Below are 23061 nucleotides of genomic sequence, written 5' to 3'. Positions count from 1 at the left end.
TTTTTTGTGGGGCCAAAAATATAACTTTTATATGTTGTTGTTATATATATATATATATATATATATATATATGTGAAATGAAAAAGTAAAATACTGCATTACTTTCCATAAAGTAAATAAATAACACATTTAGTTACTTTTTTAGAGAGTAATGTAATATTGTAACATCATTTTTAAAAGTCTCTTCCCCCAATACTGCTATCCACAATGTATAATGTTGCATGGTGACATATGGTGATGCGACATCCCTATTTTTTTTTTTTTTATTATTCTAAATAATCAATTTTTCATATTTAAGTCTGGACAGTTGAAAGGATAAAAGTTGCAATGGCAAAGCCCGAATGCCTAAAATAGAAGGGCTGATAACAATTGAATTTAAAAAGGCTGCACATATTAAAGACCATCTCCTAACAACAAACCAATCCATCTCAATCACAATGTAGCCTACTAGTAATGAATTAGTAATATTCCCTTTGAGACCTTACTATTGGGTTAATAGAGTTTGGTTCAGGTTTAGTCACAGCTAATTATGCGTAATTTACTCCTATTACTCAGTAAATGCATGTAACGTGTAACGGTTAAATAAAATGTCACCTATAGTGGTAGAAAATTATAGTGTCACCAGCATGCAGTAAGCCATTTTAAAAAGAAAATGGAGGTTAAATGGAGTAACCCTAACGTATTGATATTCATTACTCTGTGTATGTTTTGATTTTGTTTTCATAATGAAAATTTCATAATGATATGTCAAACAAACAGCCAAGTCTTGAGTCCCAGTTAATGAATACAAACCGTTCCTCGTCCCCTGCAGCTTCAGCATTATTAACCGTGTCTCAAACCTGCTGTTCTAGGCAGCATTTTCGACCATCGCATGCTCGTTGCGGGCCAGCTGCCCTGAAAAGCTGCAAGCAAGCAACTCGCTAGGTTGGAGTCACGGTCGTTTTCTGTTTTCAAACAGGGCTGAGCTCAGAATAGATCACTGAATAGTAGGCATGACCACCGAGGCCGATATTGCAGTGAAATTCAACCCGCCCGACTATAAGAAGCTCGCGCGGCTGTACTGTATGAATGGAGGATATCACCTTCAGATCCTGGCGGACGGGACGGTGGCTGGAGCTCGAGAGGAAGACATCTACAGTGAGTAATACTGCATGTCTGTGCCATGACGCTTTCACACACTTGTGATAACGTGTTTCTCTGCATGAGTTCAGTAAACTGCACTTTTATGCGTGCTAAATAAGAGACGCAGTGTGCTGATGGATACGCTAACGGAAAGATGAAAATAAAGTGCAGAAAAGAATAATAAAAGTAGGCAATATAGATTAAAACACGCTACTTTTAGATAATATTGTTATTGTGCTATATACAGAAAAAATATATATTTTTCTACTTTTTAAAAATAACAGAACTAACTTATAGGTTAAATGGTCCATGATGCATTGAATGTTTCCTTTTTTCTTTAGTAATGTCTGATTTTGCATCTGCAAAGTTACAAAGCTCATAGTCTGCCAAACATTCATTCTATCTAAAATTAACACAGATCCAGACCTGCCTAAACAGATAGATTGAAGTATTATTTCCTCAGCTCAGACGTCTACGTCACAGTGTGACACAGGCAGGCTTCAGGCCAGGGAATGGGCTTTATGCCCAGCTGCACTACTTCCTGAACTTCAGCCAGCTCCTTGTTTCCTGTGAGCCATTATTGGACAAATTGATTAATTCGGGTGTGCCTGACCTCAGTAGTCATGGCAACAATAATCAGACAATAATAATAATAATAACAATAATAATCATGTTGTCGTGGAGACGCTGCATATGAATGCAACGCCGATTGCTTTGGCCTTGCAAATACAGATGACATCAGGAATTAAGAAATGGTAAATCCTGAGCAGTAACCCAAACGTTTTCTTGTGCACCGCGCATTTTACAGACGACAGCTTTTGGTTAGTACAACCAAAGTCCCTTTTAAGTGTAATTCTACAGTCTTTGGTACAACGCAGGCTAAATAATACTTACCACAGTAAAACATTCTGCTCAACTGATACAACAAAACAACAACATTATTATTGTAACTTCAGCTTTCAAGACGTCTAATGAAGCATTTTGCTTCATTAGAAGTCTTGAAAGCTGAAGTTACATTTCCGACACACTTGGTGTTTTTTTGGCCAATCACAATAAACGCACTGGGTCAGCTGGCCAATCAGAGCACTCTGAGCTTTTCAGAAGGAGGGGCTTTTTAGAAATCAAATCAGTGTTTCAGACTGACTGAGAATGGGCTATATGCACGCATAAATTCCGCATTTGACGCAAGGATGCTCGTCAGTTTCCGGTTGGGGAGATTAAAGCGGAGGAAAACGGGATTATGGCAGAGTCTTCAAAATTTACTGTCCTCCAGTCTTTGAAATGAAACTTTCATACATTTAGATGTAATTTTATATAGTTTGTTTATTTAATATAATTTTAAAAAGAAGCATAAACACAACGAGGGGTGTCTGTTTTGTCGGTTTTTGTTTTTTAACATTTTTTTTAGTATAACCATGGAGTATAAAATTCAATAAAAATTCTCAGTATTGCATTGGACTCTACGATCGGCGGAAGTTATTGAGCATCCTTCACCAGAAATAATGCCGTGCAAAGAGCCCATAGAGGAGATGCAATAATGTACAGTAGGCTATGTGAAAAATAATATGTTTTGAACATATTACAACCAATAAACAAAATAATGAACTTTAAATATAGGATCATATGGCATGCTAAATATTGCGGCGTATATCACTAAAACAAAAACCAACCAAACCTAACCAAAACAACTAAAACGCCGCAGCAGGCTGAAACATGAGGATTTACACTGAAGTCGCGTCACGCTGAACCATTGTACGTATTGAGTCTCTTTATTACGCTATTTCACATATATAGAAAACCAATCACTTACTTTGAGTGATACATGTTGTAAACACAGTGCAAAGGTACCTCAGAGACATCAGTGAAAGATGTTAGTGATGATGATGACAATGATGGTAATGGTCAACAGAAAGTTTCTCCCCATGCTCACCCTGCAGCCATAATCCAAACTCAAGCTTGCCCACAGGTGAGCACACTCACACATTAATACAGACACCACACCCCCGGTCACACCATAGACAGTAAAAGAAATGGACAGAGCGATCTCATTGGAACTCCATTGAGACGATTGAAGCCCGTTTTTGGCGATTTTTTAGCACTTATGTCCCTGACGCGCAGACTCAAACAGAGCTGGACTACGTAGATGAGACGTGAGTGACCCGTCTGTCTTCTAGTGCTGTGGCATGAGAAATCTGAATCATTCCCTTCCGAAACATGCAGAGGTGGAGAGTGTGAATAGGAGCTGTCCATGAGCGAAGAGAAGGAGACAATTTTGCTAGGTATTCTGATTAATTACTTTGTAATTTTGCCTCCACGTTTCCCCGATTCCGCGCGAGCTTCTACTCATGTCTATACGGTAATCTCTTCACTGTGCGACAGAGTCGCGTGGGTATGACGCATGCGTTAGCCTACTTTCACTAAAACTGCTTCTTCGGGGCCATAACATAAGCTACAAGGTAATGGAGCTATTTATACATTGTCGTGTTTCTTTAGAAATAAAGGACAAAGGGGGTCTTCAAACGCCTCAGATGTAAAGTTATTCGCGGTCAAAATGACGCCAAAATGAATTGGAGTCAATGGGAATGCTAACGCAAGTGAAGTTCTGCTACAAGATGTCAGCTCCCGCGAGGCTTCAACTTCCGGTTGATGGATTACCCCCTTGGGTCACACCCACAGTAACCAAGCCGTCCATTCTTTAGTCACTAAAGAGGGCAAAGGTTCGTCCCATCCCAAACTTCTCCTACAGAGGTCTTGGAGGATTTTCTTGGTGGACAAAACAACAGGTGCCAAGAAACCAAGAGGGTCATAGATCGAACTCGTCACAGACAAGATTCCTCTTCTTGTGAGTGGATGAGTTTTGAGTGTGATTTTAAACTTGAATGAGTCACACCACTGCACACCCAAGACATACTCTACGGGCAGAGCGTCACTATTCAAATCCAAATCTTTTACCACCTTAGCGCGCTCATCCTGAGAAATAGTCGCGAGAACAGAGCTTAAACCCACCTTCCGCACACAAGGCACTAAGCTCTCGATGTACAAGAACTGCTTCCTCTTCAGAGCCAGTCGACACCAAACAATCATCAATGTAGAAATGATGCAAGATTGTGTTAACTACATTAGAACTAAAGCACCTTTGATTGTCTTCAGCACACTTTCTCAAGGCGAAACAGGCACAGCTAGGAGATGAAGTAGCACCAAAAAACTAGCTCTTGACTGCAATCTCCATCAGGCCACCACAGGAACCTTAACAGATCAGAGTCTTCAGCCGGTACTCGGACCTGATGATACATGGCCTCAATATCTCCCATGAGCACTACAGGTTCTTTACGGAATCGTGTAAGCACTCCCACTAACAAGTTTGTGAAATCTGGTCCCTGATGAAGCTGTGAGTTCAACGATGTCCCCTAAAACGTCACTCCACAATCAAAGACTACCCACAATTTTTTCTTCTTAGAATGATACACCCCATGATGAGGTATATACCATACTCTTCCATCACAACGGGTCGACTGCTCGGTTGGAACTCTCTCTGCATACCCGTTCACCAACATCTTGGACATGAATGCGATGTAATCGGAGTGAAAAGATGGATCCTTATTCAAACGTCTTTTATGGATCCTTATTCAAACACCAGCTTCACTTGCAAACCAATACTATAATGACCATCAATGAGCTTAGTAGACTCTGATACCAACTCAGTGAAGCGCTTATCCTCACTGACAGACCAGGTTGTTTATCCTGCAGAGCATCCTTGTTGGTTTTGCTGTGGGGTGGATATGCAACAACATGGGATGCCTATTATTGCATACTTTACATGTCATACGTTTTCGGCAGTCTTTACTCATGTGTCCAACTCACAGACATCCAAAACACATACGATTCTCCTTCAAAAAGGAAATTCTCTCAGGAAACTTTTATCCAAACTTAAAACAAGCATCTAACGAGTGCCTAGCCCCACAAAACGAACAAACTTTCACTAGTGAGTTCTTCTCCCTTTTAAACCCAGGCTCCCCCTTATTCTCAGCAGGTGCTACAGTGGTAGCGAAACTCTTGTCTCTAACCTTTGAACTAGGGTGTCCACTCGCAGATGTCTCTTGTATATTCTTTCTGACATACGTCAGCAGGGTTCGTGCATAGATTGTATTTCTTTGATCTCAACGACACATTAGACAGACTATCACTCATCTACATTTTCCACAGCGTTACCTATACATGCCTCATCGTCAAAAAAAGCAGATCCTAAACATGGTGCAACAACCCCCTCTGCTGGTGCCTCTGGTGCCTCCAGCAGCCATTTATTTGTCTCCTCCACAAAAGCAGTTTTATGGTCTTCAACACTGCAAAACCAAGTATATTGTTTTTCTTGTTCCTCAGGTGGGAGCATAGAAACCACCACACCATGAAGATGACTTGCTTCTGTGAACAAACTCGACAAACTTTCAAGACAAGACCGTATTTCAGCATTTCCAACACTTTGCATTAGGTCTTTAATTTCTCTTATTCCATCTTTAATTAGGGCCCAAGCTTTGAAAAGGCGAAGGCCCCATTGTTTTCGTTAGGGTTATTTTTTCTATTATTATTATTATTTTTCTTATGACTATTCAGGCACTTTTAGGGCCCTTAACATGCTTGAAAACTCTTGAAACTTTGCACACACTTCAGAACCCGCGGCCATCAAATGGGGTTCAAAAACTTGGTCCATAAATCAAACATGCTTGCATGTAATAATATGAAACTCGGTACACATGTAGATCTCATCGTTTCATATACTTCACACTCTTACTTTTTCCCAAGCCCAACAGGAAGTTGGCTATTTACGGTTGTTTGTAAAACGCATGCAATGGAATTCAAATTACTCCTCCTAGAGCACTGATCCAAATTCGACGAAACTCAGTCAGCGCGAAGTTAAGACATTGAGGATGAAAGCTTGTGTGGTGATTTTTGATATCTCAAACGGTTTGGCTGTGGCAAGGAAACAGAATTATGGCGAAAAACGTGAAACAGGAAGCGTGTTATAACTTCTTTATACATTAACTGATCTTGATGAAACTTAAGCCGTGTATTTGTTGTGAGAGGACGATCACATGGATGTGACTATTGTGAGTCAAAGTTATAGCGCCACCAACTGGCAGCAGGGAGTGTGTCATTTTCTAAATGCTTTGAAATCACCCTCTTACTTTTACCCGATTTGCTTCAAACTTCATCTGTATAATGGAACACGCCAGATGAAGACCTGTGAAAGCATTATTTAATATCTCAGATAATGTTGCCATAGCAACGCATTGAACTTTAACCCTTTAAGACCGACGGGAGCGTCGGCGCTCCGGTTTGCGTGTGTCTGTTTAACAGCCTATAGAAACTGAAACCAAGTGGCTAGCTCAATCATTCTTTTTGCATACAAAACCAGAGATGTAAAATTGTCAGATCAAGCCTCCAACATGCGCATGTTGCGTTGTTTTCACCCTCTAATGAGTCTGTACAAAAATGCGCAAAATGCGTTTCTCAAAAAAAATCACAAAAATGCATTGCACGTCTTGCACACATGATCTGTAGATCTGCGATTGATAGTAACGCCTTCCGATGGCGCATTGAGGTATCACGTTCGGTGCACATAGCAGATCAAGCCTCAACATGCTCATGTTGCGCGGTTTCCACCCTCTAATGAGTCTGTAATAATGCGCGTTTCCAAAAAAACACACAAAAATGCATTGCACGTCTTTGCACACATGTGCTATAGATCCGCAATTGGTAGTTGCGTCTTCCGATGACGGATCCATGGACTGATCACGACATCACTTCCTATGCACTTTGACCCCAGCTTGTGTCGCATGTAGTGACGTCAGAAGCAGCGTCTTTTGGCCATGCGTTTGACTGAATATATAATAGGTTTGACTCGCACTTGACTCCCATCTGCTATATGTTCCTTCTTATCATTATTGTCTTTTTACCATTGCTTCATTCTATCATTTCTTTCTCGTTTATACACTCGCAAATACAAGCACATTCACACACACACACACACGCACCCCCCCCCACACACACACGTGTGCGCATGCGCGCAACGTTATGTCAAAATGAAAGTACACGGACGCACCGAATTCCTTCTGCTCATCGCCTTTATTTATTTATTTTATATTTATTTTACTATTAATTGTTCTGACAGGGTCTATTTAATTTATATTCTAACCAATTCAATGTTCAATCAATGTTCAAAAGCAAAATGTTATCTGTTTGACCACAAATGTAATTGAATATTTTACATATGGCATTTTACTCCCCTTTTTTAAATGAGTGTATCTTAAAAACTAATTGATGTAAACAGTTCAAATCAATTCTGTATAGTTTTAAACTGTTTTATGCACATTTTTCTCATTGACAAGTTTGAGGTTTACATTTATCATTTTTTTGTATTGAATAAAATATGGAGATTTTTTTTCAAAAAAAATGTTTTTCTTTTTGTTTATTGCATTTTTGAGATATTTATCTAGGTACTATTGATTTATTACAAACATAGCCTTCAAGTAGAGAAAGTAAGGATTATTTTGATGTATGGCATGTGAAAATGCTCAAAAGAATGACAGCACAGCATGTAAAAATAGAAAGATATACTCTGGTGGAACTGTTCTATGGCAGGTCATAAAGGGTTAATATTCTTTTTTGATGATTTTGAGACTCTTAGCGGCTTTTGGGGCCCTTAACGCGCTTATAAACTCTTGAAACTTTGCACACAGGTCAGATCCCACAGCCATCAAGGCCGGGCTGAAGCTGGTACCCGGGCGTGGCAGGGGGGCTTAACAGCACCCCCTTGAATGGGGTCCCCAAACCTTGGCCCATAGATCAAACACACTTGCATGAATTAATATGAAACTCAATACACATATAGATCTCATCAGGCCGAACAACTTTCCCTCAGTTAAGTTTTACACCAGGCCAACAGGAAGTCGGCTATTCAGGGTTGTTTGGAAAACACATGCAATGGAATTTAAAGTAGAGTACCTAGAGTATTGATTCAAATTCCAAGAAACTCGGTCAGCATGAAGTCAAGACACTGAGGATGAAAAATTGCCAGGGGATTTTTGATATCTCAAACGGTTTGGCAGTGACGAGGAAACTAAATTATGGTGAGAAACCTGAAACAGGAAGTCTGTTATAACTTCTTTATACATTAAATGATCTTGACGAAAATTCCGCAATGTGTTCATTGCAAGAGGCCGATCACATGTATGTGACTATTGTGAGACAAAGTTATAATGCCACCAACTGGCAGCAGGAAGTGTGTCACTTTCAAAATGCTTTGAAATCATCCACTTATTTTACCCGATTTGTTTCAAACTTCATTACTATTATGTAGACACACCACGACAGATGAAGACCTGTGAATGGATTCTTGATATCTTAGACACTGTTGCCATGGCAACACATCAGACTTTAACATTCTTTTTTGGTGCTTTTAGGACTCTCAACATACTTGAAATCGCATGAAAGTCGACAGATACATCACATTTATTAGCCAGTAGAAATGTGCAACTATGGCAAAGGATTAAAGTAAAATGTCAAAAAAGTAAACACTAAAAGCCTCATATCTTCTAAAAATTTAATTATACAACATTTGTTTCTTAATGAAATTATACAAATATCATAACTAAACCAAATTTTCCCTTTTTTCTCAATTTAAGAATTATGTTTACGTTCAAAAACATCCAGAATGGTTGTAAAATACAGAAGAAAAAAAAAAATCTGAGTCATACGTAGTGCTATACTGCCCTCTTGTGTTCAATATCAGGTAGGTCTATTGTATATTCCCACCGGTTAATCAACGTGTGACTCCGCTGGGACTGGGAGCTTTTAAATCGCTTACTTAAAACCGAAAGTCAAAATACGGATGACATTTTAAATAAATTCCTATTAAGTAGGATTGAACTAAACAGATCACTCTGTTCTGCTGGTTCCTCGCTGGTGGCACGCACAGTTATGAATGCTAGTGCAGCCGTGAGTTTTAACGCCATTTCGGGGTTCGTACTATTTGAATTTATTTTACAAAAACACAATGTTGAGTGTTATTATAACACTGTTCAATCATGTCCACGGTTATATTTTGTATATATAATTATAATGTATTTCTGTATAAAATAATACTACCAATAAAAAACACATTTGATTTTTATTTTTTAATCAATGTAGAATGTGTAACCTAAAAATAAACAGATTATTTGATAAATGGTATCAGTATGTTTAAATATGCATATTTTAATATCTGCAGGGCATCCTTAACCTTGTCTTAATAAATGTATGCTTCATTTTTAATTAGTAAATTTGATCAATAAATTCAATAATTTAGAATTTATAAGACACTATAGGGCTGTTACCGTATAAGGCTGATCAATTTAAGTTGTTTACACTGAAAAATAACAATGCATTAAATAATTTTATGAGATTTGTTTTAATATGAGTCAATTAAAAATCGTTGTAAAGAACGATACTTTTAAACATAACCCTAAATCACCATAAGGTATCGCCAGACGAACGAGTCATAGAATCATTAGTTCAAAATGCTGAATCATTCAGTAATGAGAAAACACATTGCTTTGAGATGCGCGATGGTTCGCTGTGATCTTTGTTTAATTATTTTCTCTGCTGAAACAAAAAAAAGTCAATATTGCATCTAAAAGTTAAGTGACTTGACTTATGCGTCTGTGACTATGTTTGTTGCAGTGATAAGAATTGCACCCTTGTTTAAGGGCTTGTCTTTTTGGATATACATCTTTTTCTCTTTTTTAACAAAATATGCATATAACCCATATATTTTAGATTTATGATTTGCTTTAAATTAAGATTGTATTTTTGGTAATTGAACCTGAATGAATTTAAAATTAATGTGTTTCAGATCATGTAATTCTTAAAATTTGCACAAACATTAACTTTATTCTCAGCTGAATTATAAATTATTTATTTCTGTATAAAATAAAAACACATTTGATGTTTCTTTTTTAATCAATATAGAATGTGTAACTGAAATATAAACATATTAGGGCTCTGTTCGAGGACAAGAAACTAAAACCAATGCGACATGATGAATGTCCAAAAGATGGTTTTCCCAAACCATGTCAGTGTAACAGCTTACTTTTCTTTCTTACTATATTCTAAACTGTGCTGTAGAGCTTGCATCAGTCAAAGGTTACGTTTTGCATGTAGTGCACAATAACCCTAAAGGCACCAGGGTGGCGGTGCCACCGGCTTTATATATATATATATATATATATATATATATATATATATATAGCTGTGTGAGCAGAGTTGAAGGGCCAAAGCCAGTGGCATGGCCACCTAGGTGCCTTTAGGTAACTAAAGGAACAGGGGTTGCAATGCCACCGGCTTGGGCCCGTAATCGCTGCTCGCGGTCGCAGCTATATGTTTTATTATATTGCGTTCTTCTTGGAGCTGCTCCAATTTATATTCAAAAGCCTTAGGTGTAAGTTTTAATCGTCTTTTCTCAGTAGACCTTGTACCAGTCGACTCCATTTTCGTTTACAAAGTAATAATAAAAAAATAAATAAATAAATTAAAAAAAATCACAAAAAAAAATCAAAAATACTGCAAAAAGTCCTAAAACAAACAAACAGTAAAATTACCTTATATGAAAGCCTACCGCTAAGCCTAACAGGGAATACAAATGTTTCTTAACAGACAATTCACAATGTTCGATGTTTATACTTTGTGACAAAGACGACTGCGATGACAAAATAAGCATAGGCCTAGTACTACAGCCAATTTATGAATGGATGGGCTTACGCGAGTCTCACCGCGCTGGCTCGTCAACATTACAACATTGAAAGCGATCGCAAACATCCAGTGTTGTCCCGACAAAGACAATACGTTTGAATCAGCGCAACAACAACTTTCTGTTGACACAATATTGCGGCGATATCACTAAAACAAAAACCTAACCTAACCAAAACAACTAAAACGCCGCAGCAGGCTGAAACATGAGGATTTCACATGCTATTTCATAGAAAACAAATCACTTACTTTGAGTGATGCATGTTGTAAGCAGTGCAAAGGTAGGCTACCTCAGAGACATCAGTGAAAGATGTTAGTGATGATGACAATGATGGTAACGGTCAACAGAAAGTTTCTCCCCATGCTCACCCTGCAGCCATAATCCAAACTCAAGCTTGCCCACAGGTGAGCACACTCACACATTAATACAGACACCACACCCCCGGTCACACCCACAGTAAACGATGACGTCATCATGCGCGTGCATGTACACAACAGTGCAAAGAAAAGAGAAAACATAATAAAAGCCCGAACAAACCCAGTGTATGGCTTCTACACTAAAGTAGTTCCAAGGAGGTCTTGACCGCATTACATGTGTCAACCAATAATGAACCAGCGTTCTGCGTTGGATCTGGAAGCACTGCACTGTGTGTAAGAAATTGTTGAATAAAGTAGTTATTGTCGCACAAAAAGTATTTTTGTTGCTTCACAACTGTAGTCAACTGGAATTTAGAATCAATGTCTTTACTACCTTTTAGGGCCTTGAAAGTGGTAATTAAATTGCTGTCTGGGACAGAAAGCTTGGATTTCATCGAAAAATATCTTAAGCTGTGTTCTGAAGATATCTTAATCTTGTTTTATGGGTTTGTGTCGACATGAGGGTAAGTAATTAATAACAGAAATGTCATTTTTGGGTGACCAACCCTTAGTTCTTACAACAAATCACCAAAATAAACTAAACTCACAATGACACTGACCAAGCAAATAAATATAGTAAACAGTATGAAAAAAAACAAACAAATTATTTCCATGTTTTTGACAGAAAATTAATTTTACTACACTATATCACTTATAAATTTATATTCCCTCATAACACTAGCCTGGGTTTCCCCATTTTGCCTTGCCGCACCGCGATTTTATTCACGCTGCTAGTCAGTCTGGATACCATAAACCAAATTTTCCCCTTAAAATAGGCAACCAATCACAGAACGGGGAGGGAGCACAGGCGCATTTGATAGACGTACAGGCGCATTTGATAGACATTCGTAGCACCCAATAATACGGCTCTGGGCATTCGTAAACCGCGCCTCAAATACGAGAAAATTTACATGTGGTTTCCAGACCACGTTTCATTCCCAATGATACATGGTCTGGCATCATAACACAAAATATGAAATAAAAAATGTTATTGAATAAAAATATGGGAGTGTGAGAGGCACCATAGGGATATGTGCACTGTATACTATAAATAATGCCACATTTCAGTGGTTCATGTTAAAAAGACATAATCCATGTACATAAACCTGTAATCTGAAATAAAAAATGGACATTGCTATAAAACATGGTTCTAGTCTTGTTAATCATCTGACTTAATCCTTGAAAACATTTGTCCTTGATTTTCTGTTCCTTGTATCATGGGATGCTGGTACAGTATGTGGGACACTGTTCTGGAATCTGTTATTGTTCTGTATCGCTTTCAATAATCCTCCCAGACCCACATGTCTCTGTGTGTGTGCTTTTAAAGGTATACTGCGCATAAAAGCAACAAGTCCAGGAGTGGTGGTCATTGAAGGAACAGAGGCAGGACTTTACCTCTCTATGAATGAAGATGGCAAGCTGTATGCTTCAGTAAGTATAAAGAAACCTTTCGGATACAAAGAGATGCATCAGCATTTGCACAACTATTATATGTGCTTTTCTGTCTCTGCAGTTGCTAGTAACGGATGAAAGTTTTTTCGTGGAGAGGATGGAGGAAAACCACTACAACACATATCAGTCTCAAAAACATGGTGAAAACTGGTATGTCGGAATAAAAAAGAATGGAAAAATGAAACGCGGCCCAAGGACACACATTGGGCAGAAAGCTATTTTCTTTCTCCCACGACAGGTGGCCCAGGCAAAGGACTGAGGCCTGAAACCTGATAATGTAATCACATAGCATAACCATAATCCACTGTCAAGTCACAGGCTTACTCTACAAACCACTTCTAACTCGCTATGGCAGAAAAGGTGCGTTCACGCCATTTTGAAATTACCGTAATTATGAGATTTCCATTTGTACAAAGTGTTCGCTTCTTTGTAATTACAGCTTGTAAAATGAGTTTCCTGTACCGTGACCGCTGCAGATTTAATTAGCTGTTGATAGTGTTGAAACCAGACTGTAAAAGGCTGAAACGCATAATTCTTAGTCCGATGATGTGAACAGCTCTGAGTAGAATGTCATGTTGTCCGCTCAAAAAGTATTTAGTCAGCCACTGATTGTGCAAGTTCTCCTACTTAGAATGATGAGAGAGGTCTGTAATTTTCATCGTAGGTACACTTCAAGTATGAGAGTATGTCCCTTTAAGCAGGGGGACACGCCTGGCACTGCAGGATTTGAGTTCCTCTCGGTGTAGTGTGTTACTGATGGTAGCCTTTGTTACTTTGTTCCCAGCTCTCTGCAGGTCATTCATCAGGTCCCTCAGTATAGTTTTGGGATTTTGGCTCACCGTTCTCATGATCATTTTGACCCCACGGGATGAGATCTTGCGTGGAGCTCCAGATCGATTATCAGTGGTCTTGCATGTCTTCCATTTTTTCACAATTGCTCCCACAGTTGATTTTTTCACACCAAGCTGCTTGCCTATTGTAGATTCACTCTTCTCAGTCTGGTGCAGGTCTACAATTTTCTTCCTGGTGTCCTTCGACAGCTCTTTAGTCTTGGCCATGGTTGAGTTTGGGGTGTGACTGTTTGAGACTGTGGACAGGTGTCTTTTATACAGATAACAGGTTCAAACAGGTGCCAATAATATAGGCAACGAGTGGAGGACAGAAGAGCTTCTTAAAGAAGAAGTTACAGGTCTGTGAGAGCCAGAAATCTTGCTGGTTTGTGGGTGACCAAATAGTTATTTTCCACCATAATTTACAAATAAATTCTTTAAAAATCCTACAATGTGTTTTTTTCCCCCCTCATAGTTGATGTGTACTTATGATGAAAATTACAGACCTCTCTCATTATTCTAAGTAGGAGATCTTTCACAATCAGTGGCTGACTAAATACTTTTTGGCCCCACTGTATTTTTTATGTAGTTATTGTAACTGTTAACAATGAATGGTGAACATTACTACAATTAAATACGACAATACTGTAAAAAGTTGCTGCCTTAAACATCCAAGTTAATTGTGCTTAATTGTGCAACTTAAATTGCAATAAACTGACTTTAAAAAAAGAGAGTCGAATCTTGTATGAATAATAAAAAGTTGCTGAACTTATTTTGATGAGTTAAAGCAATGTACAAACAATGTCATAACTTATTGATATTTTTTTACAGTGACACCTAAATCTTAACTAACACACGAAATAGATTTAATTAATTTATTAGATTTATATATAAAATATAATACATTTATATGTAAAAGTCTGCAATTCATCTTCATCTGAGGATGTAAAAATGATGACACTGTGGCAGTGAAAGTGTTTAAACAGTATGTGAGAAATAATAATGTTCAAAAGGCAATTAGAATTAAAACTTCTATTTATAATTCTATGGGCTATATGCACGCATAAGTTCCGCATTTGACGCAAGGATGCTCGTCCATTTCCGGTTGTGGAGATTTAAATGGAGGAGAACCGAGGAAAACGGGATTATGGCAGAGGCCTCAAAATTTACTGTCCTCCCGTCTTCGCCTCACCCCTGTGTTTATGCTTCTTTTTAAAATTATATTAAATAAACATAACTATATATAAAATTAGATCTAAACGTACGTTTCGTTTCAAAGACGGGAGGACAGTAAATATTGAAGACTCTGCCATAATCCCGTTTTCTCCGGTTTTCCTCCGCTTTAATCTACACAACCGGAAATGGACGAGCATCCTTACGTCAAATGCGGAACTTATGCGTGCATATAGCCCATAACATTTACAAAAGATACCCATTTCAAATAAATGTTCTTTTGAACTTGAAAGGATCATGTGACTGACCATGTGACTTGAAAGGATCATGTGACTGGAATAACGATGCTGAAAATTCAGCTTTGCGTCACACAAATAAATTCTATTTTTAAATACATTCAAAAAGGAAACTATGGAAGCTTGTTTCCACCAAGGACTACAGCTCCACCAAGAACTACAGCTACAGCTAATATTCCACAATATTACTGTTTTTACTGTATTTTTGATCAAATAAATGCAGCCTTGAGCACAAGATACTTGATTCTAAAACTGGTGATGGTATAATGTACATAACTGACAAATGCACCAAGTGATCAGCGTTGCCATAGATGAAACATTTATTAAAAGTTACTTGACATGTGTAAAACATACAAACCACAAACAACATATTGTGAAGCACTATCTCATACTGAAGTCTTCAATGAAAACAAAGATCAATGAATCATCTACTGCTACATTTGGCATCATAAAACATTCTATTCACACCAGATCACAGATTGATCAAGCGCATTACATAATCAGGTGTGCTTGAATGCTCAATTAGTTTGCCGTTTATATTGAACTGCTATGAATCTAGGCTTAGCTTTTATTAAATGAGTAGTTTGGTCCTTATTGTGAAAGTAATTTGAAAAGGGCTTACATAATCTCGAATAAACTTTGCCCTAATATGCTCTTGGCTTTACAAGGACCTGGCAATTCCTCTGTGTTTTTCTGTTTATATCTTAAAAGTGCATCTTTATAACGTTTAATATCACTCTTCTCGTATACTGTATATACATACTCTTTTTTCTAGTTCACAAAAGAAAGTTCAGTTACTAGATTTACTCACAAAGTAAAATCACAAGCTCCCTCCCCCCGATTAAAAGAAAACCCACAGAAACGAACAGCGACTGGGAATTTGACAAAAATGGCATGACTGCCAATTGGAACTTGAAATGCCAAATACATGCAAATGTAAGCAAGTTCAAACCCCATAATGAATGCATACTGTACGTCTACACTTTAAGCACTGATAAACAGTTGAATCCTTTAGTATAAAATGCCAATGAAATTAGTTGCATTGTGCAAACAACTGAGAAATGCAAGGGCGTCTGAAGCAGATGTACTCTTCATTGTTGTCCTGAAGACTGGAAAAAGCTGTGGGTGGCTCTCTGACTTTGCCGTTTTGTTCATTTCGCAATTATCCTGAGATTTTTAATCTATTCCCAAAAATCAGAAAGAGAAGATACTTCACCTTCATGTTAATATCATCTCCACAATCATTTAGATCACAGAAAGGTTGTCTTTTAATTTGTTTCCTGCTAATGCAATGCTTACACATAAACCCATCTAAAAGCCAGTAAATACTTATGATTTACCTAATAGATAAAAAGAACGCGGGTTCGAGGAAGGGTGGACATTGAATGGTCGGCCATGTTGCGAACTCTGGAGTAGTTAACAAATCCCCGGAAGAACAGCAGGAATCCTGGGTGTGTTCAAAATAACATTAGTTGTAAGGATGTTTTCAATTTTATGTTCATTTATATACACTAATGTGCAAATATACACTTACCTACAACAAGGAAAACCCACCACAGCCAGTACTGGCCATCAAAATATCCAGGGAAATAGGTAGAAAACTGTTTAATCACAGAGAGAAAAGGTTGAGTGCTCATCCTCGGTTACATTGCAATAAAAATACGAATACAACAAACAAACAGCTTTAAATCTTAACCCACTGCCATGATTTATGATAACACTTTTCAATAAGGATCCATTTGTTAACATGAACTAACAATGAACAATACTTCTGTTTATCTCAACATTCACTGTTAACAAAAAAAATGTCTTGATTTTGTTTTTGGGGTCTATAAGAATAGGTCTTCATGCTTAAATGTAAAAAAAAAACAAACAAAAAAACTTTTTTTTAAGATATTTATGGATTTTTAAGATAAGCAGCTAACCTAGCTAGTTCTATTTCCAGTTGGCATTATATTTGATATCTAAATATTAGTGTGAAGAAAGATAAAAAACATTTAGTTATCAATCTGGATATGCAAAGTTTTATGCATTTAGGTATGTTGAGTAAAACAGTTCTATATTTAATGAAGCACATGTAAAAGACTGGAAGTGATGCGATTTGTTTTACTGCGCTTAAAGGAGCCTTATGTAAGATTGTGGCCCAAACTGGTACTGCAATCGCTTTTAAATTACTAGAGCGGTGTATCCCCTCCCCCCTGACTCGAGGTTGCCAGATATGCTGCAGGACCCAACATTTTTTTATCCGACACGTTTGTATCTGCAGCTGTGGTAACTAGAGATGCTGCAACACGACTGACTCTGTGATTGGTCGATCGGTGGAAGGTGGAGCATCAGACCAAAACACAACATGACAACATCAACATCAGTTGCGGGCTGCAACTTCACTTTTTAAATGACAATATCCTGGCTGGACTACTGTTGTAAGTGATATAAGTATTTGAAATGAACATGATTTCTTAATGTCTAGTGACATATCAGGGCCATTTTATGATTATTTGAAATACATTTCTTACATATAGCTCCTTTAACCCCATTTAAACAAAGTCCTTCAGGCTTATTTGGAAACAACGGGTATGTGTGTTGGAGCAGGGTTAGAATTAAACTGAGCTTCCCACCCCTGGTTTAGAGCTGAACTCTACGTGCTCTGATTGGTTGGCTGGACCATTGCGTTGTGATTGGTCACCCACTTTGAACGAGTTTCAGAAATGCCACGCCCCTTACCATAACGGTGCGTTACAACACACTACTAACGTAACTCGATCAGGCCTCGCCAGCTTTATTTTGCATGTGCCCTAGGAGTAATTATTTAAATAAGGAATATTGTGACCTGTTCATTCCCAGAAGTGCTTCGTAACTTTGCAAAGCTTTTTCATGCTCAAACAGTAATATATTAACATAATTAAAATAAGCATAATTAATATAATAAATAAAAAACTGCTCATTGTTAGAAACTAATGTTAACGAATGAGACCTTACTGAAAACTGTTACCACTATGATGTAATGAATATGTAAGATTTATATGATAAAGGCCTAGTTTCACAGACAGGGCTTAGATTAAGCCATTATTAGATCAATTAGGACATTTAAGTAGCTTTTATAAACATGTATTACAAAAAAAATATTACTACAGGTGTGCATCTTGTGGCAAAACAATGGCACTGACATATTCTAAGACGTGTCAGCGCAAGTTGCTTTCAGTTAAAACGGCTCAAACATGCATTTTAGTTTTAGACTAGCTTAAGCCTTGTCTGTGGAACTGGCCAATCATATCCTGTCATACCCTGACAATCAGGACCCATTTGACCAGGGACAGTCCAAACCCAGAGATGGCTCCATAGCGGCCGGCCGCAGACGTGGTCAGACAGAAGGACAAGAAGAAGCCAATCCAGTTGAAGAGGAATGCCACTGATGGGGCAAAGAAATGAACAGCTGTTAATGTACCTGCTGCACTTCTGTGTCCAAATGTCGAATTGGTCCAATTATTCATCCATTTCACACTATCAAAGTGTCTCTCAATCCTATTCGGATGGTAATTGTTTCTCATGAGTACATCTGTAAATAATCAACGAGGAGCCATGCAGATTTAAAGTCGAAGAACGAGGTTTGTGCTGTGTAGCAGCAGGGCTGCCAACTTTTGAGTATAGTTTGGATTGAGAATTATGATAGGGGGTGTAAAAAAGAAGTGTATCGTGATTGTCAAAACATTGGGTAACTAAACAGAAATGTATTAAGTTTAGTGACAACATGTTACAATGTTGACATGGTCCAATCACTGGTAGACTACTGTTTTTATTATAGCTTGAAACAGATTTCACCATTTCAATACAATTCTTGTGACTTGATTCCAATCTTGACTCAATATCAATTTATTTGAATAAATATTAGGTACAGTAGATGCATGTTAATTTTTCTCCAGAAAATATAATGCGTTTTTATAATAATAACAACGTTATCATGTTTTAATGATACAAGTAAAAATATAATAAATATTTAGAGCACATATTTAGCTAAATACTCCTCTCTATAGCTATTTTATTTTCTAGCCAACTTACATGCTTTACTATGGTCATTAAATTGATTGCCTGAGGTAAATGTAACGTCATGTGACATAATGTGCTCCAGCTGTTTTACTGACTTCTTTCAGCGGTTGAAAAACACTGTATCTTTCAACAGACCTATTCCTGTTTATTTACTATTAACTAGTAGTAAAGAGTAAGAGATGATTGGTAAAATCGACAGAATTTGAGAGTTGCGAATCTATTTCATATCAAAAGTACCCTGCTCTGTCTTGTTTGTCTGTGTCAGTGTCCTCTTTTCTCCGAGTGAGAAATTGGATGTGTAGGGAGAGAGTGTGTGAAAAGTGTTGAATGCGTGGGCGTAGTTATACACATTATGAATATCTATATCAGCAATAGACTTCAGCAGATAAAAGACAAGGATATTAGTTAACACAAAAAAAAAAAACATGAAATACAACCAGAGGCTGTGCAATGTTGTGGCATCGTAAAAAACGGATTGACTTTTACTGTCAGTGATGCCAGCATATGCAATGTTGACCGTTCCAAATGGCGGAAGCATCAACGTGTCTTATGTGCCATCTACGTATGCATATCTACAGTGAGTATTGTGCACTCTTACTGAAAAACGTAAGCATGAATATCCCATCATTGCCAACTCGCAGTTGATCCGTATCGTCAAAGCTCTCCCTGGCAATGAAGTCCTCATCCTGTAGTGGATGTAAAAGTAAAGATGTGTCAAAAGAGTGTTGCTTTTTTTATCTGTAATTACGCCTAAAATAATCACAAACCCTCACCCGGTCAGTGACTAGTGGAACAGCGGACTCTGCTTTGCTCCTCTCGGCCTCATCGTATGATGGGAGTGATGTGGCAACATTGTATGAGGGGGGTTTGGGGAACACGTCATCCTCTTTGTACTCAAAAAAAGCTACAAGAAACAAATGAATCAGACACAGGAGTTATTTCTGGCCCGTCAGGACAGGCAGTGGCTACATTCACACACTTCTGTTCTGTTACCTGCGTTACTTGCTGCAATGCTGCTGTACGGTGGAGGTGCATCAGCAGCCTGTTGAAACACCTCCCCTGACTCCTCCTCATTATTCAACTACAGAACAAATGACACACAAGCTGGTGATATTTGGAAAGGAAATTAAATTATATCAACATTCATTTTAATCTGTGGAAAAGGACTCAAGGTCTAACTAAGACCAAGGAGCAGGACCGGAGCACAGAACGTTTTAATATATTTATAAGTATAAAATGACCAACGTTTCGACGCACATGCGTCTTCTTCAGAGTTGACTGATCCTTAATGCTAGGTGTGATTAAATACTGAAAAATAGATTTTTTAAATCGATTGACAGCACTAATATATATATATATATATATATATATATACAGTATATATACACACATACATACATTGTCTATCTGGGAAAAAAAACATATTTTATATATTTACATGTATTTATATGGACATTTATCCAAAATATTTTCCTCTATATTTGTATGTTTTTGTTTGTGTTGATGAATATCTCATATTATATTTTAACATTTAATATTATGTAATACTTTATATTATATGAGTCACTTAATATAAAATAAAAACAGGCAAAATATGAAAACAATTAAACCAAATTATTTAGATTTAATAAATAGGGTCACCTCGGTCTTGACAAGTCATGACATGAACTTTAAAACTAACGTTATATTGTAACAGGAAATTAAATATAGTTGCTCGCAACAACACTTGACCTGAATGACAACCTTAAAGATTGATAATTCGCAATAAATTACTGACTATTGTATGCATATTCTATGATTAGCAATCATCTAAAACTCTTCGTTTTCCGGTTTGTTGATTGTGTAAACTAAGGCCGCTGAAGGAGCGGCTAACCAGCTAATTAGTCGAACTGGGATTAGCGTTACTATCTTTCTTCGGAAAAGATTAATTTACACAATTCAGAGTCTGAGAAATTGTTATTACAACCGATTCGACTTGAAATACGTACATAAAACCATCAACCTAAGTTACAGAAGAAGAAAAAATCGCTCTAAAAACCAAACAAATGATCTTGTTTTACCTGCTGATATCCACTCCTCTGAGCTGTCATTCTTCTGCGTCGATCTGTTCACTTAATCAGTCATACAGTAGCAAAGATGACTAGTTTAACGTACCTTTTACCTAATATTACAATTTTACTGTTCCTTAATTTAAATGTTCGTATGAATCCAGATAGACAGCACTAGGCTAATCTATAGCCCAAACAATGGCGACTGCTCATGCTCAGTCGGGTTTCGTGTCCGCCTCTCCTGTCTCTGTCTCAAAACCTGGTCTACTGCCTACCTAGACAGCATTCAGTCACAGACGTGCTTCCAGCAGACTCAGCTCAGCTGCCTAAGTAGGCAGCTCACTATGTTTTGAACACAGTCATTGCCATGGGTGTATTTATGTCAGTTCAAAGATTATTGTTATATAATCAATTAAAAGAGTTTCCAAAAGTGAGTTTGCCAAACTGCTGACCTAAAGGTGCACATTTGAACTTCTATACGCTCTTGTCTTTAGAATGGTTAAAGGGAGACAATAACATTATTCCTAAATTCAACACAGATACAGTAGTTAAACCTGTCGTTGTCTGCCGTAGACAGTGCCAAACAGTAATAAACACTGTTTCTGCATGTGTAATTGTTTGTGTCCTCTAATATTTGTCTCTGGAGGGTGCATCTGATTTCATATGCAACCATTAAAAATTATTGTGCATTTTGTTCAGTTCGTTTTTTTGCAATACAATGTAAATACTAGCTGATAAAACTCAAATGAAAATTTGAAATGTAGAAATATGAAATTTAATAAGTACTACAAAATGAATCTAACGGTAGTTTTAAAGATGCAGTCTGTAACTTTCTGGGGTACAAAATTATCCAAAATATTTTTTGAGCAAGTAGCCAGTGTTCAAAACTATCTGCTTGTCTTCAATTCAAAAGCCTGTAATAATGTTTTAATTTCCAGTGGTACTGGTGGATTTCAGGGGGAAATTCAAGCATGTCTTTGCGTCATTACGTCACATCTGTACACATAAAGAAGAGTCTCGGCTAGTAGACTATATTGAGTCATTACGTCACATCTGTACACATAAAGAAGAGTCTCGGGTAGTAGGCTATATTGAGTCATTACGTCACATCTGTACACATAAAGAAGAGTCTCGGCTGGTAGGCTATATTGAGTCATTACGTCACATCTGTACACATAAAGAAGAGTCTCGGCTAGTCGACTATATTGAGTCATTACGTCACATCTGTACACATAAAGAAGAGTCTCGGCTAGTAGGCTATATTGAGTCATTACGTCACATCAGTACACATAAAGAAGAGTCTCGGCTAGTAGGCTATATTGAGTCATTACGTCACATCTGTACACATAAAGAAGAGTCTCGGCTAGTCGACTATATTGAGTCATTACGTCACATCTGTACACATAAAGAAGAGTCTCGGCTAGTAGGCTATATTGAGTCATTACGTCACATCTGTACACATAAAGAAGAGTCTCGGCTAGTAGGCGATATTGAGTCATTACGTCACATCTGTACACATAAAGAAGAGTCTCGGCTAGTAGGCGATATTGAGTCATTACGTCACATCTGTACACATAAAGAAGAGTCTCGGCTAGTAGGCTATATTGAGTCATTACGTCACATCTGTACACATAAAGCAGAGTCTCAGCTGGTAGGCTATATTGAGTCATTACGTCACATCAGTACACATAAAGAAGAGTCTCGGCTAGTAGGCTATATTGAGTCATTACGTCACATCTGTACACATAAAGCAGAGTCTCAGCTGGTAGGCTATATTGAGTCATTACGTCACATCTGTACACATAAAGAAGAGTCTCGGCTAGTAGGCGATATTGAGTCATTACGTCACATCTGTACACATAAAGAAGAGTCTCGGCTAGTAGGCTATATTGAGTCATT

General features: G+C 37.7%; 2 protein-coding genes across 2 annotated transcripts; one reads left to right on the top strand and one right to left on the bottom strand.

Annotated features, from left to right (window-relative positions):
• Positions 1-797: 797 nt before the first annotated feature.
• On the top strand, positions 798-13455 carry fgf1a (fibroblast growth factor 1a). The gene is made up of 3 exons (XM_039648516.2): positions 798-1137; positions 12647-12750; positions 12833-13455. Exons 1-3 carry the CDS (start codon positions 993-995, stop codon positions 13028-13030), a joined length of 447 nt encoding a protein of 148 aa, XP_039504450.2. The 5' UTR covers positions 798-992; the 3' UTR covers positions 13031-13455.
• A 1911-nt stretch (positions 13456-15366) lies between these two features.
• ndfip1 (Nedd4 family interacting protein 1) lies at positions 15367-21398 on the bottom strand. The gene is made up of 8 exons (XM_039648990.2): positions 21175-21398; positions 20108-20195; positions 19888-20018; positions 19713-19800; positions 18355-18479; positions 16605-16671; positions 16411-16517; positions 15367-16251 (listed from the first exon to the last, which is right to left on the bottom strand). The coding sequence occupies exons 1-7, from the start codon at positions 21202-21204 to the stop codon at positions 16411-16413; spliced, it is 636 nt and encodes a 211-aa protein (XP_039504924.1). The 5' UTR covers positions 21205-21398; the 3' UTR covers positions 15367-16251.
• Between the last annotated feature and the right edge of the window lie 1663 nt (positions 21399-23061).

Source organism: Pimephales promelas, chromosome 9 (genome assembly GCF_988280905.1).
Source record: "Pimephales promelas chromosome 9, fPimPro1.hap1.1, whole genome shotgun sequence".
In the NCBI taxonomy this organism is placed as follows: Eukaryota; Metazoa; Chordata; class Actinopteri; order Cypriniformes; family Leuciscidae; genus Pimephales; species Pimephales promelas.
The sequence above is the reverse complement of the archived record's forward strand: the minus strand, read 5'-3'. Positions and strand labels throughout refer to the sequence as shown.

Excerpts from the sequence above, each read along its gene's own strand:
- fgf1a (XM_039648516.2), top strand. The coding sequence starts at position 993 with ATGACCACCGAGGCCGATATTGCAGTGAAATTCAACCCGCCCGACTAT. Across the intron at positions 1,138-12,646 it reads TCGAGAGGAAGACATCTACA|GTATACTGCGCATAAAAGCA; the intron begins GTGAGTAATACT and ends GTGCTTTTAAAG. Across the intron at positions 12,751-12,832 it reads ATGGCAAGCTGTATGCTTCA|TTGCTAGTAACGGATGAAAG; the intron begins GTAAGTATAAAG and ends CTGTCTCTGCAG.
- ndfip1 (XM_039648990.2), bottom strand. The coding sequence starts at position 21,204 with ATGACAGCTCAGAGGAGTGGATATCAGCAG. Across the intron at positions 20,019-20,107 it reads CATTGCAGCAAGTAACGCAG|CTTTTTTTGAGTACAAAGAG; the intron begins GTAACAGAACAG and ends TGTTTCTTGTAG. Across the intron at positions 16,518-16,604 it reads GTGGGTTTTCCTTGTTGTAG|GATTCCTGCTGTTCTTCCGG; the intron begins GTAAGTGTATAT and ends GAACACACCCAG.